Source organism: Haliotis rubra, unplaced genomic scaffold (assembly GCF_003918875.1).
Source record: "Haliotis rubra isolate DU_JTF1 unplaced genomic scaffold, ASM391887v1 Scf448, whole genome shotgun sequence".
Taxonomy (NCBI): Eukaryota; Metazoa; Mollusca; class Gastropoda; order Lepetellida; family Haliotidae; genus Haliotis; species Haliotis rubra.
The window spans coordinates 830,618-845,628 of NW_025767133.1; the positions used below are offsets into that span (position 1 = coordinate 830,618).

Below are 15,011 nucleotides of genomic sequence, written 5' to 3' on the forward strand. Positions count from 1 at the left end.
AATCTTAAATTCTTTCAACAAACATAGACTGAAGTTAGCTTTGAATATGATATGGTGTTGCATACCCTTAAAGCTGTGAGGTGGTCTGTTAAATCTGTTTCCTATGAGCATTTTCAAAATATATTATGCTTGTTTGTTAGAGATTCAAAGCTTGTACATGCATGGCCTGTTGATTTGGACATATATATTCTGCTCCCGTTGCTATTAACATTCATTTCATGAGCTTGAAGAAGCTGTAACTGAACTGAATATATTTTACACCACTTACTTTGTTGCGTCAAAACTCGAATATCCATTTATTTGATTTATGATCACTTGTTTGCATATTAAGTTATTTTTTAAATTAAATGAGAAAGGGACATGCTAATATAGGCTTAATGGCTTTTGTTCAAATTCTTATGCATGCTGAGGACATGTTTGGGGGAAACGTGAACAGTTCATGTGTTGGAATATAGGAGATAATTCAAAGTATAAAAAGACGATCTACCACAGACTGTTTACCTAATGACAACTTACAGGAACTCTACAGATTAATGATTGGAGAATGTTGATAAATGCTGCTAGACTAACAACATCTCTCATAACAGAGGATAACATTTCTGTAAAAACGTGGTGGGAAAATATCAAGAGAATGACACCCAGTTTACAAACTTTACTTTGGAACCATAGCATATTGCTATGAATATATGTCTCAAAGAAAGATAAGTTCTTACATAAACATCTAGACATGATTATCTTTACATGTTAACCTTTAGCTAGTTGTCAGACAACATATTTTATTCCTTCAGCTGGAGCTCACAGCCACCAATGAAAATGACATAGTTTATGAGCCATATCGCAGTATTTATAAAAACATGTAACTTGAGAACCATTCATGAATTTATTTTCTTTATACGAATGCCATCGGACTTTGAAAGTGGAGTCAAATTTTCAAATTTTGAAAGTTTTATGTAGACACTTTGCTTGATTCATGTCAACATATGCATATGGGCATATCTAGCTGTCTGATTTCAAATGAAACTGAGGCTTGCTGATGTATTACAATTAACTGTGTCAAGACTTTTTCATGTAACAATAACTGCATGAATAATCTATGAAAAGGAATATTAATTATGAGTTTAGCCTTAGCTCATTTTTCATTTGAAATATATTCTTCTGTTTTCACATTCAAATCTAAAAAGGTGGCACTATATTTCATATTTGATGCCATTCCCACTAGGGTTTAAGGCTCAAAAACTGCTAATGTAAAGCTGAAACAAGTTTGAATTTCAAAATCCTGATAAGCTTGAGTACAATTACTTATGCTTTTTCATATACAGTGTTAGTAATTCTGGCACTTTGTCAAATTTAGATAAAAGGGTGTTTATAAACTTGTCTGGCTCAACTAGTCAATAATCAGTTTAACATCGACAATGCAGGATCACCTTGAGCAAAATACAGTTGGTGCTTGTGTGTCAAGTGACTGTATTCGATATTACTAATACATCCCTGAGTAGGAAAGTGGCCCTAAATCACCATTGCATTGGCAAGCTGTCTGCTAAACATTAGCCTTACCTTTATCTTTTGCAACAAGATTCAGAGTTGACAGTAGACATGATGTCATATCTTATGGAAGCCAAATTGACAGTGAGACAGAAGACAGATCATCAGATGATGAATGTGTTTAGTGGCTGTTGAAGGACACATAGTAGGTTCTAGCAGGGCACTGAGAGGCTTTTGGCAGGTTCATTATGTTGCAAATTAAGCATTAGTATCAAGAGCTCTGCTTCATGCCCCTAATGTTAAAATGTTAAAAGGTAGTGGTTAATGAGTCCAGCAGATTGACAGTGAGGCAGTGGACATACCATCAGACGATGAATGTGTTGTTATTTCCTCCAGGTTCAACCTTCCCCATGATGATGACAAGCAGTGCCTGAGGTACCCACAGTCCATCAAGTCCAAGAAGAAGTACCATGTGATGGCACCCACCCTAGACTACAACTCCAGCCCCTGGGACTGGTCTCCCTGCAGCGCCAGACTCATGACGGAATACATTGAGTAGGTTCTCGCAGGACATTGAGTAGGTTCTCGCAGGACATTGAGTAGGTTCTGGCTGGACATTGAGTAGGTTCTCGCAGGACATTGAGTAGGTTCTCACAGGACATTGAGTAGGTTCTCGCAGGGACATGAGTAGGTTCTCATGGGACATGAGGACATGAGTTGAGTAGGTTCTGGCTGGACACTGAGTAGGTTCTGGCTGGACACTGAGTAGGTTCTGGCTGAACATTGAGTAGGTTCGGCTGGACATTGAGTAGGTTCTGGCAGGACATTGAGTAGGTTCTGGCTGGACATTGAGTAGGTTCTGGCAGGACATTGAGTAGGTTCTTGCAGGACATTGAGTACGTTCTGGCTGGACATTGAGTAGGTTCTGGCTGAACATTGAGTAGGTTCTCACAGGACATTGAGTAGGTTCTCGCAGGACATGAGTAGGTTCTCGCAGGACATGAGTAGGTTCTCGCAGGACATTGAGTAGGTTCTGGCTGGACACTGAGTAGGTTCTGGCTGGACACTGAGTAGGTTCTGGCTGAACATTGAGTAGGTTCTGCTGGACATTGAGTAGGTTCTGGCAGGACATTGAGTAGGTTCTGGCTGGACATTGAGTAGGTTCTGGCAGGACATTGAGTAGGTTCTTGCAGGACATTGAGTACGTTCTGGCTGGACATTGAGTAGGTTCTGGCTGAACATTGAGTAGGTTCTTGCAGGGCATTGAGTTGGTTCTCGCAGAACATTGAGTAGGTTCTCGCAGAACACTGAGTAGGTTCTTGCACAACATTGAGAAGGTTCTTGCAGGACATTGAGTAGGCTCTCGCAGAACATTTAGTGTTTCTAGCAGAACATTCAGATGGTTCTTGCAGGACATTGAGTAGGCTCTTGCAGAACATTTAGTGTTTCTAGCTGAACATTGAGTAGGTTCTTGCAGGACATTGAGTAGGCTCTTGCAGAACATTTAGTGTTTCTAGCTTAACATTCAGTCGGTTCTTGCAGGACATTGTGTAGGTCCTAGCAGAACATTCAGACAGTTCTTGCAGGACATTGAGTAGGCTCTTGCAGAACATTTAGTGTTTCTAGCAGAACATTGAGTAGGTTCTTGCAGGACATTGAGTAGGCTCTCGCAGAACATTTAGTGTTTCTAGCTTAACATTCAGACGGTTCTTGCAGGACACTGAGTAGGCTCTCGCAGAACATTTAGTGTTTCTAGCTGAACACTGAGTAGGTTCTTGCAGGACATTGAGTAGGCTCTCGCAGAACATTTAGTGTTTCTAGCAGAGCATTCAGACGGTTCTTGCAGGACATTGTGTAGGCTCTCGCAGAACATTTAATGTTTCTAGCTGAACATTGAGTAGGTTCTTGCAGGACATTGTGTAGGCTCTCGGAGAACATTTAGTGTTTCTAGCTTAACATTCAGTCGGTTCTTGCAGGACATTGTGTAGGTCCTAGCAGAACATTGAGAAGGTTCTTGCAGGACATTGAGTAGGCTCTCGCAGAACATTTAGTGTTTCTAGCAGAACATTGAGAAGGTTCCTGCAGGACATTGTGTAGGTCCTAGTAGGACATTGAGTGTTTTCTGAAAGGAAATTGAGGAAGGATATAGAGTAGGTTCTTGCAGGGTGTTGAGTGGTTTTTGCAAGACAGTTAGTATGTTCTTGCAGGACATTGAATGGATCTAGCCATTTTGGCAGCTCACGTTAAGTGGCTCTTGAAGGACATGTAGTAGGTTCTAGCAGGACATTAAGTAGGTTTTTACAGGCTCCCCATGGTTCAAATTAAGCATGAATATCAAGAGGTACTTTTTCACAACCCTAGTACTTTTCCATTGGCCCCCCTAGATTGACATACCAAAAACACATCGCTACAGGCAACAAGACCCTACTTTATTTTGACAGTAGGAACATATAGTTGGCTGAAGTTTTTGAAACGTTGTGTAAAGAATAAAAAAAGTTGTTATCCATAAAACATGTCATGCATACGTTGTAGGTTGCTATAAATTTTTAATATATTTTTGAACTTTTACATATCCCATGAAAATGGTTTCGGGATGTTAATATCCGTAGTACTAATTCTTGTATCGGATCAAATGTCTTCCATTGATACAGTATCATGTCATTCCACCACAAGTTATGCCTGTTGAAAGTGATGAATGATTTTGCCATGTTATTTCATGCACAACTGGTGATTCTAACTTTCTGAATGTCTGTTCATCCCTCACCCTCCTGTGCAGTGCAGGTCTAGCGGAGTGCCTCCTAGATCGTCCACAGACCAAGAAATTTCGGCGTGAAATGACTCTTACTCAGCTCCAATCTCCTGGCCAGCTCTACGGGGTTGACAAACAATGTGAGCTGGTGTTTGGATCAGGCTATGTCCTCTGTCCTCACATGGTATGTCCTATCAGTGTGTAGTTTTCTTATGGTTTCTTGACCTGTGAAGAACCCGGTTAGAATATTGATCTTCAGTAACCCATGCTTGTCGTAAGAGGTGACTAACAGGATTGGGTGGTCAGGCTCGCTGACTTGGTTGACACATGTCATTGTATCCCAATTGTGCAGATCGATGCTCATGTTGTTGATCACTGGATTGTCTGGTCCAGACTTGATTATTTCCAGACTGCCACCACATAGCTGAATTATTGCTGAGTGCGGCTTAAAACTAAACTTACTCACTCACTTATGGTTTCTTATGCATTCTTCATGTCACTTGCATCTCAATGTTATAATCCTTCATATACTCTTCTGGCTGAAAAGTCCATTTTTAAGTTTTGTATGTTATTGTAAAGTTTGCCCTAAAATAAGTAATATGTATGCAAAAGGTACAAAATATATCATGTGTGATTGACAATATACATATTTTGCAAATATTTGGTGTAATGTATAACAATTAGCAATATATGTAATATATTGCTAAAAGTTGACACCCCTCCTTTGGGAGTTATTGTTCTTTTAATTCAACTCAAATTGATCCTGATAAACAGGTTATTAACCTGCAAGTTGGCATATTGGCAGATAAAATGAGAATGAGAAATTAAGCTTTATCTCTAATAAGTTTGATAAATGTAATGTTGTAGTAAATGTAAGTAAGTAAGTAATATAAGTGGAATCAGGTGGCTCGCTGGGTTCTGTGGTTGGACTCTCATGAAGAAACTTCCATACATCAGCCATAATTATTGCCCTTGATTTGTTTTCAAACCATATCTATTATTACTGTAAATATTTTGAATCCAGTATTGAAAATGATTACTGTTATCAAGGATTTTGTTCTCTAAGTTAAAAAACTGGATAATTTTTGTACCATTTCAACCCTCAGTAAAGAAAAAATCAGTACAAGGATATCTTAATAGGTTATCACTTGTTATAATGGTTATAAATAGGTTATAAAATATTGACTGAGGAAATGTTGAGCCAATTTATCCAAAGGCCACTGAAGATAAATCGTTGATTCCTGAGTTAATTCATCTGAGACCAGACCATGGTCAGTTTGGCTACACTGGAGCTCCCTCTAATGAACACCAGTACAAGAAACCACTGGTGCCTTCTGGTTCTGGAGATGCCAGTGGGTAATTGTTATCTTTGATTTATCTTGTAACAAACATCTTTGACAAGAAAGTGTAGTGTACTGCTTCTGTAGGCTTGTGAAGAACTCCCACCCACCAGGCAGAATCATAGGCCAGATTCTATCACTCAGTGCCCAGATATCAGCGGCCATTGATGTTAGGCTCGCAGCAATAGCAGTCCCGCAGTAAAGGGTATCACACACGCTGATATGACAAAACCAAACAGATTGCTTTTCGGGGCTTGATAATTTCTGAGATTGAAAATATCAAACATTTACTAGGATTGTAGATATGTCAAAATATACTGATAATCAGGGTCACTTCTTTCAATCACCCAATGAAGATTTCACCAAAGGATGCTAATTTCTAGTCAAGCTGTCAAAATATTTTGTTGGGATGAAATCAACCTTATCCCACGCTGTGACAAAATATCGTCATATTTGTTCATGAATTAGGATTGTCTGAAGTAGTTATGTTAACGACGAGGATAGTAGATAAAAAAACAAACTTGTTGTAGATATAACAGATCCTTGTAGACTATATTCAAAAAATGTTTTCACAGATTTAACATTAGAGATATTTTGTTTTTTGCATCACAATGGTGAATTATGATTAAGGTGTTGATGTTTGGGCCAGTGTTTTGATTGTGTCAAAAGATTATTATTTTATTGTTTGTGTTTGTGTGTTTATTAGTTTGAACCCACGACATTTTACAACACTGCTGCTAGAAGGGAGGGTATAGGAAGCTTAACCATTGAATTACTTACACATACATCATGATCCTCAAATATGTGAGGAATCTTTCAGTTACAGAATAACTTCCCTCCCAAGCAAAACGAGTTAGCGAGGTCTATGAAAATTGATTATTGACTGATAAGGTGGATATTTTATGAGTTTCATCACCTTACATAAGAAAATGTACTTTCTAGACATATTGAAACCTTGGAAATTTCCATGACCATATTATATCTGCAAGATCCTATTTGAATTCTTTGCATTTTAACGTTTACAAAAAACACTGAGACTTACATTACATATTTACAGTTTTCTTTGCCATTTGGTGTATAAATAAAAATTACAAATTTTGTGTTACTTATATAAATTATGTTTTTGTAGGCAAAAAGATGTTTGGTCAGACTGTTTGGCTGGGGACATCCTGACTGTTTAAAGACAAGATGTTTATTGTTTCTACTGTAGTCTGTGTGTGTGTGGGGGGGAGGTGGGGATAATTTATACCACAAAATGTTATAATTTATGTAATTTTACAGCAATGTGAGTCAATTTATGTAAATTTACAGCAATGTGAGTTAATTTATGTAAATTTACAGCAATATGAGTTAATTTATGTAAATTTACAGCAATATGTCAAATCTTAACATCTGAGGTTCTGTCTGCTTAGACTAGTTTAATCATTGAGGTTTCAACCTTGATAAGTTTATTGAACCAATGTGCAACCAGTTTTTGTGTAGTGTAGCACGGTTTTTACATCAGTGTGTACCAAGTGCAAGTTAAACCAAGTTCGTTAAATCGAGAACAAGTCAGTTCACTCATGATAGTCTTCCTTCATATGGGGACCGCCTCCGTGGTGTAGTGGTTAGAGCGTCTGCCCGGAGAGTGGAAGGTCGCGGGTTCGATCCCCGACCGCGTCATACCAAAAGACATTATAATATGGTACTTGTTGGTCCCTGCCTGGCGCTCGGCATTAATGGGTACAACAAGGACTGGTCGGCTCGGAGTCAGTATAATGTGTCTGAGTGGGGTATTCATGCTCCACTGCGGTATGGTATCTCAGTGGGCTAGCTTAAGTCTGGGCTAGTACAAGCAGCTGCACATACACACACACACGCATGCACGTCGTCATATGAGCGAAATATTCTCAAGCACGACGTTAAATCCAATTTCACCTCGCCTCCTTCAGCAAGACACTTGCTCCACCAGTAACCAGCATGGAGAAGCAGCAAAGATGAAAGAGTGGGGATTTGTCAGTGAGAGTTGAGGGCTGACAGACATACATGACATGAGGTCTTTAGGGTAGAAAAAACATCTTCTTTTCAAAACAGCTGACTAAAGCAAATGTTACAAGGTTTTGAAGTGTAAGAAAGCAAATTATTCCTTTGTTAGCTGTCATGAGAGAGGGCTTCATGCTGATACTATCGATTCCTAAGCTATCAAAATACATTATTTCATTATTTGACTTACGCAAGTGGCCGTGTTTCAAGGTCATTTCCCACATTGCTCTGAGATAAACAGCTGTGAAGGATCATGGGTAAAGTCATGTTTTTTCACTGAGGAATTGATAGCATGTTAAAAGAAAATGTCGTCATGCCTACAAAAGCTGATTAAATATTTACACACTGTCTTTCAGACAGAAATATGGCTTATTTGGAAAATTGATGACTCTGCGAGTTTGATAATGAGCTTTAGTTATTGAAATATTTCTTGAATAAATTGACGTCACTTGAAAATCTCACTGGCTGTTGATGGAAAAAATATGTGTTAAACATATTTTGTAGTATTTTTTAGGTAGTTTACAAATAAATAATTTCTTCTCTAAATATTTTCTTTCTTTGCATGCTGGCTGTTGATGGAAATATTATGTGTTAAACATTTTGTAGTAATTTTTATCTGGTCAAATAAATATTTCTTCTCTAAATATTTTCTTTTTTTTCAGCAAACCTGTGAGAGGCTATGGTGCACCAACAAGACTTCGTCAGGTTGTCGTACCCAACACATGCCCTGGGCTGACGGCACTGAGTGCAAGGATGTGAGTCGCAACAAGGTAAGTGTGAAATGAGATACGCTTGTAGCTCACCTGGATAATATAATTATGATAGATTACATCAGCTGTTGTCAATCTAGATGTGATGATTTCAGCTTTTCTGAAAATACTACAGTCTTTTGAACTTCTTTTTTCATCATTTCACACATTCCATATGTTTTTTACATAAAGCATTTTCATAATGGTTTTCATTGCAAATGTTTTAAGATATATAGCAAGTTGGAATATGTTTAAAACTTGAAGTTGAGAATTATGTTTAGACAGGTGAGCTACATTACCATATGCAGGAGTAAGTGAGTGAGTTGAGTTTTTCACCACACTCAGCAATATTCCAGCTGTATGGTGGTGGTCTGTAAATAATTGAGTCTGGACCAGACAATCCAGTGATCAACAGCATGAGCATTGACCTACAAAGATGGGATACAATCACTTGTGTCAACCAAGTCAGCAAGCCTGACCACCCGATCCCGTTAGTCGCCTCTTATGACAAGCATTGGTTACTGAAGATCAATTCTAACCCAGATCTTCAATGCAGGAGGATAAACTAGATTTTATTAATTTAGCATAAAAGAACATGCAGATTGGCTATCTAATAGATGTTCCAGATCTTCTTTCAGTTTTTAAAGTTTGTTCAAATATTTTTAAAACTGGTGTGGAATTGAAGTTGCCAGTTTGGACTTAGTGCTGTAAAGGTTGAGAAAGCTGCTTTCTGATTGGCTTATGTCATTATTCATTTCATTGGTCAGTCAAAGTTCAGGAAAGGTCGTTCATGTGACCTGAATAGATGTCCTCAGATATTAATGTAAACAAAGTGAACACTGAGATCTGATTTTATTGAGATTGGGTGGATCCGGATTTAAAACTGTTTTCACTTTATGTGTACGGTGTTTTGTGAGGTGACTGAAGGCAGACAGACATAAAATAAATACCGATATCGTCAAGGGAAGCATGTGGAAAGTTATGGATGCTCTTTACTGGGGAAAAGTGACGATGTGATGTTATCGGAAAGCTGGTATTCTCTGGTTGAGGGTTGGTTTAATGATGCTTGAAATAAGAGGTTTGTGTTTGTTGTTTATTGCTTAAGTCAGCAATATTCCAGCTGCATTTGGTGGAGAGGGTCGTGAATGTAGAAGGTCTTAGTAAGAATGAGGACTAATGTGTTTCCAGAGGTGTAGGAGGGAGTGCAAATAGGTCGCTGCCAATAGCAACTGTGTGCGAAAAACGCATTTGGTCAGAAAGCGTATTGAAAATCTCAAATCATCATCATCATCATCATCATCAAGCTGTGCAGTGGAGAATAATAGACAAAAAACAACAAATTTTCTAAGAAGCAGTATTATCTATAAATGCCATCTTTATGACATGTTACTGATATTCTCTTAAAGATTAATATTTTATGCAAATCAAACAATATTTAAAAAGTTACTCTTATTCAGGTTTTTATGAAATATTAACATGTTTAGCTATTTGTCTATATGCTGGTTTTATCCAAATTAAAAATTATTTTAATAACTTCGAACTGTTAACAGTTTGAGTGATTTCTCTGTTTGTCTAGTAAAGAATGAATTATGAATTCACAAGACATATTTTTTCCTTATTTTAGAAAAAGTTTAATGACCGGACCATCGGTCATCTTCGATACCCGTGAAGGTCCGGGTTAGAATGAACCTTCAGCAACCCATGCTTGTCGTAAGAGGCGACTAACTGGATCGGGTGGTCAGGCTCGCTGACTTGGTCAACACATGCCATCGGTTCCCAATTGTGCAGATCGATGCTCATGCTGTTGATCACTGGATTGTCTGGTCCAGACTCGATTATTTACAGACCGCCGCCATATAGCTGGAATATTGCTGAGTGTGGCGTGAAACTAAACTCACTCACTCATCATTGATATTCAGTTAAGATCATATTTACTGTATATTACTGTAGATAAGCTGAATTTTGAGGGGAATAAAGCAGTCTGTAGAAGGGGGTTGACTTATATACAGGTTACACTTTCATCAAACTTTTTTCAGAGGGTAAGAAAATGACATCATATTGCTTCACATAGATGTGTCAACAGGTGTTGGCTGGATTGTGTATAATCATAAAGTTAGCAATCGTAAAAATGTATTTCTATCATCCGTCATATTTGAGGAGGATATACTATTATCCACTGTCGACATGTTGCCCTTGATGAAGCAAGATAAGTTAATTTGTGTTGTGTGCAGACGATAACACTGGCAGTCATGCAATTCCTTCCTACGAGTTATCTTCATGTAAAGTGCTTTATCTATTGTGTTTGACATGTAATTTTCAAGAAATATGCACTGACATAATATACTCATTGAGTGAGATGGATACGATGGGACAGTCGATGCTTTGATGTTTTGGGGTTCTGTGTTCATGCTACATATATAAGCTTAATCAGTGACAGCATCACTGATGCTAGCAGCTATGTAAAGATAGGTATGTATTGTCTGCCTCATCCCTGGCTGCAGAAACAAACAGAGCAGCTTGTCACAACGCAACAATGGGGTGTATCATGCTTACATTGTTTCTGTATGATAGATGGAGGATTTTGACCTTTGCAGCAATAAATCTGTTATGCCTTTTAGCTGTTATTGGACTGTGCTCAAGAATTTCTGTAGAAGTCTCTGGTTTTGAATTTGAATTATTTTTTTCAATTTTTATTTCAGTTTTTCAAAGGTTTTTTTTATCTAAATTTGTCTGTCCAGCTATGACCTGCAAATTTGATGATTCTGTGGAACTATGCAGAATATGACACATTTTGGCAAAACATTGGATGACTATTTCAGACGACATTTTTAAACACTTTTGGAGTTTTTATTCAGTTTTCTGGGAAATGTTTGTTTTTCCTGCTTAGAGAATTCCTGGAATTCTAAAACATTCAGGGATTATATCCTTTTTTAGCTGTTATTGGACTGTGCTCAAGAATTTCTGTAGAATTCTCTGGTTTTGAATTTGAATTATTTTTTCAATTTTTATTTCAGGTTTTCAAAGTTCTTTTTATCTAAATTTGTCTGTCCAGCTATGACCTGCAAATTCGATGATTCTGTGGAACTGACAAAACCGTATTCAACTATGCAGAATATGACACGTTTATTTCTTCGAGGGAAAATATTCTTGAGGCTGAATTATTTTTGACAAATATTTTTCAACATATTTGCTGCATCGTTTCAAAATATCTGTGGCTGGAACGTTATTTAAAAGATACCGTGTGTGCGAGGTTTTCTGTAGACTTTTCCGTTTATCTTAAAAAAATCTGTGTGGTAGAATTTAATTTGTGCTGAGAAAACCTGTTGTCAGGCTATCCAGGCAGAACCTGTTGTCAGGCTATCGAGAAAAACCTGTTTGTAAGGATATCGAGGGATAAGCTGTTGTCAGGCTATTGAGTCAGAACCTGTTGTCAGGCTATTGAGAAGAACCTGTTGTCAGGCTATTGAAAAGTACCTGTTGTCAGGCTATAGAGAAGAACCTGTTGTCAGGCTATTGAAAAGTACCTGTTGTCAGGCTATTGAGTCAGAACCTGTTGTCAGGCTATAGAGAAGAACCTGTTGTCAGGCTATAGAGAAAAACCTGTTTGTCAGGATATCGAGGGATAAGCTGTTGTCAGGCTATCGAGTCAGAACCTGTTGTCAGCCTATAGAGAAGAACCTGTTGTCAGGCTATAGAGAAGAACCTGTTTGTCAGAATATCGAGGGATAAGCTGTTGTCAGGCTATTGAGTCAGAACCTGTTGTCAGCCTATAGAGAAGAACCTGTTGTCAGGCTATTGAGAAAAACTTGTTGTCAGGCTATTGAGAAAAACTTGTTGTCAGGCTATTGAGAAGAACCTGTTTGTCAGTCTATTGAGTCAGAACTTGTTATCAGGCTATCGAGTCAGAACTTGTTGTCAGGCTATCAAGAAGAACCTGTTGTCAGGATGTCGAGGGAGAAGCTGTTGTCAGGTTGTCGTGGTGATGATGCATCCCAAGCTTGCTATATTGGCTGTCAGGAAACTTAAATGTCTGTGGCAGCCATCACTCATGACATAGGCGCACAAGCCTCACATTCATGTCACGGAAACAAATATTGCTATTTTGTAGTCTCAACTTTTAATTGTCATCAGGCATGTCTAAGAATTTCAAACCATCATGGGACCTAAAAACATCAGAATAATGGAGACACACATTCCTTGTGACATCAGTTTAGTTGAAATTCAACTAACAAAGGAACAACATTATGCTAGGCAAAAACCACAGGCGCTAAGCATGGGTTAATTGAATTAAGTCTGAGTCATGTCTTTCATCACTTTGTTTACCTGCAAACTCAAATTTGTAAAAAATGTCACACTAATAGCGTATGATAACTTACGCTTCACAAAGCACAAAGAACACCATACTGAGATTGGCATCTTTCTATGCAGCACATTTTTGTGTTAAGATTTTCTCTCTTCAGTTTTTTTTTTTTATCAAGGTTGATGTTTTAGAAATGTGGTAGTTTGTGTTGGACAGATGAAAGGCTTAGAGGGTTTATGGGTATGAAACAATTTGAGTATTGCCAAATGTTTCTTACCTATACAGAAAGTGTGTGTCATGCATGTTAAACAATATTTAAAAGATACAAGGCAAACAGTTTTTGTAGCTAATCAAGATAAGGTACATGCATGGTAATAGGTCTTCTCTCCTAAAGATCATCCAGATTTACAACTTGTTTGAGTTGAGATGTGAGGCACGAAGTCTTCACTGCGTCATGTCTGTTGCAGTTGTGCCGGACACAGGGCTGTTGGTGCCGCAGTGGGGAGTGTGTTCTGCGGATCCCCCTCAAGGCGCGCAATGGAGGCTGGGGGAAGTGGCAGGATTACGGCCCTTGTTCACGCACATGTGGCGGAGGCATCAAGACCAGCATCCGACAATGTAACAACCCCCTGTAAGTCACTGTAGCTAACCCCCTGTAAGTCACTGTAATGTAAACCCCAGTAAGTCACTGTAATAACTCCCTGTAAGTCACTGTAGCTAACCCCCTGTAAATTCTCTGTAAGTCGTTGTAGCAACCCCCTGTAAGTCACTGTAGCTAACCCCCTGTAAGTCACTGTAATGTAAACCCCAGTAAGTCACTGTAACAACTCCCTGTAAGTCACTGTAGCTAACCCCCTGTAATTCTCTGTAAGTCATTGTAACACCCCCCTGTAAGTCATTGTAGCAACCCCTTGTAATTCTCTGTAAGTCGTTGTAGCAACCCCCTGTAAGTCATTGTAGCAACCCCCTGTAAGTCACTGTAACAACCCCATGTAAGTCATTGTAACAACCCCCTGTAAGTCACTGTAACAACCCCCTGTAAGTCATTGTAGCAACCCCCTGTAAGTCATTGTAGCAACCCCCTGTAAGTCACTGTAACAACCCCATGTAAGTCGTTGTAGCAACCCCCTTTAAGTCATTGTAGCAACCCCCTGTAAGTCACTGTAACAACCCCCTGTAAGTCATTGTAGCAACCCCCTGTAAGTCATTGTAGCAACCCCCTGTAAGTCACTGTAACAACCCCCTGTAAGTCATTGTAGCAACCCCCTGTAAGTCACTGTAACAACCCCCTGTAAATCACTGTAACAACCCCTGTAAGTCATTGTAGCGACCCCTGTAAGTCACTGTAACAACCCCTGTAAATCATTGTAGCAACCCCTGTAAGTCATTGTAACAACCCCTGTAAGTCATTGTAGCAACCCCCTGTAAGTCATTGTAGCAACCCCCTGTAAGTCACTGTAACAACCCCCTGTAAGTCATTGTAACAACCCCCTGTAAGTCATTGTAGCAACCCCCTGTAATTCTCTGTAAGTCGTTGTAGCAACCCCCTGTAAGTCACTGTAGCTAACCCCCTGTAAGTCACTGTAATGTAAACCCCAGTAAGTCACTGTAACAACTCCCTGTAAGTCACTGTAGCTAACCCCCTGTAATTCTCTGTAAGTCATTGTAACAACCCCCTGTAAGTCATTGTAGCAACCCCTTGTAATTCTCTGTAAGTCGTTGTAGCAACCCCCTGTAAGTCATTGTAGCAACCCCCTGTAAGTCACTGTAACAACCCCATGTAAGTCATTGTAACAACCCCCTGTAAGTCATTGTAGCAACCCCCTGTAAGTCATTGTAGCAACCCCCTGTAAGTCACTGTAACAACCCCATGTAAGTCACTGTAACAACCCCATGTAAGTCATTGTAGCAACCCCCTGTAAGTCACTGTATCAACCCCATGTAAGTCATTGTAGCAACCCCCTGTAAGTCACTGTAACAACCCCCTGTAAGTCACTGTAACAACCCCCTGTAAATCACTGTAACAACCCCCTGTAAGTCATTGTAGCAACCCCCTGTAAGTCACTGTAACAACCCCCTGTAAATCATTGTAGCAACCCCCTGTAAGTCATTGTAACAACCCCCTGTAAGTCATTGTAGCAACCCCCTGTAAGTCATTGTAGCAACCCCCTGTAAGTCACTGTAACAACCCCCTGTAAGTCATTGTAACAACCCCCTGTAAGTCATTGTAGCAACCCCCTGTAAGTCACTGTAACAACCCCCTGTAAGTCATTGTAGCAACTCCCTGTAAGTCACTGTAACAACCCCTGTAAGTCACTGTAACAACCCCCTGTAAGTCATTGTAGCAACCCCCTGTAAGTCACTGTAAC

General features: G+C 39.1%; 1 protein-coding gene across 1 annotated transcript in view; it reads left to right on the plus strand.

Moving 5' to 3' along the window:
• The window catches only part of LOC124289733 (A disintegrin and metalloproteinase with thrombospondin motifs 9-like), a 158,828-nt gene that overhangs the window by 78,261 nt on the left and 65,556 nt on the right, over positions 1-15,011 (plus strand). The window contains exons 9-12 of the mRNA XM_046726378.1: positions 1,879-2,037; positions 4,259-4,415; positions 8,256-8,363; positions 13,110-13,273. Coding sequence (XP_046582334.1) covers positions 1,879-2,037; positions 4,259-4,415; positions 8,256-8,363; positions 13,110-13,273 — 588 coding nt within the window. The remainder of the gene's footprint in view (positions 1-1,878; positions 2,038-4,258; positions 4,416-8,255; positions 8,364-13,109; positions 13,274-15,011) is intronic.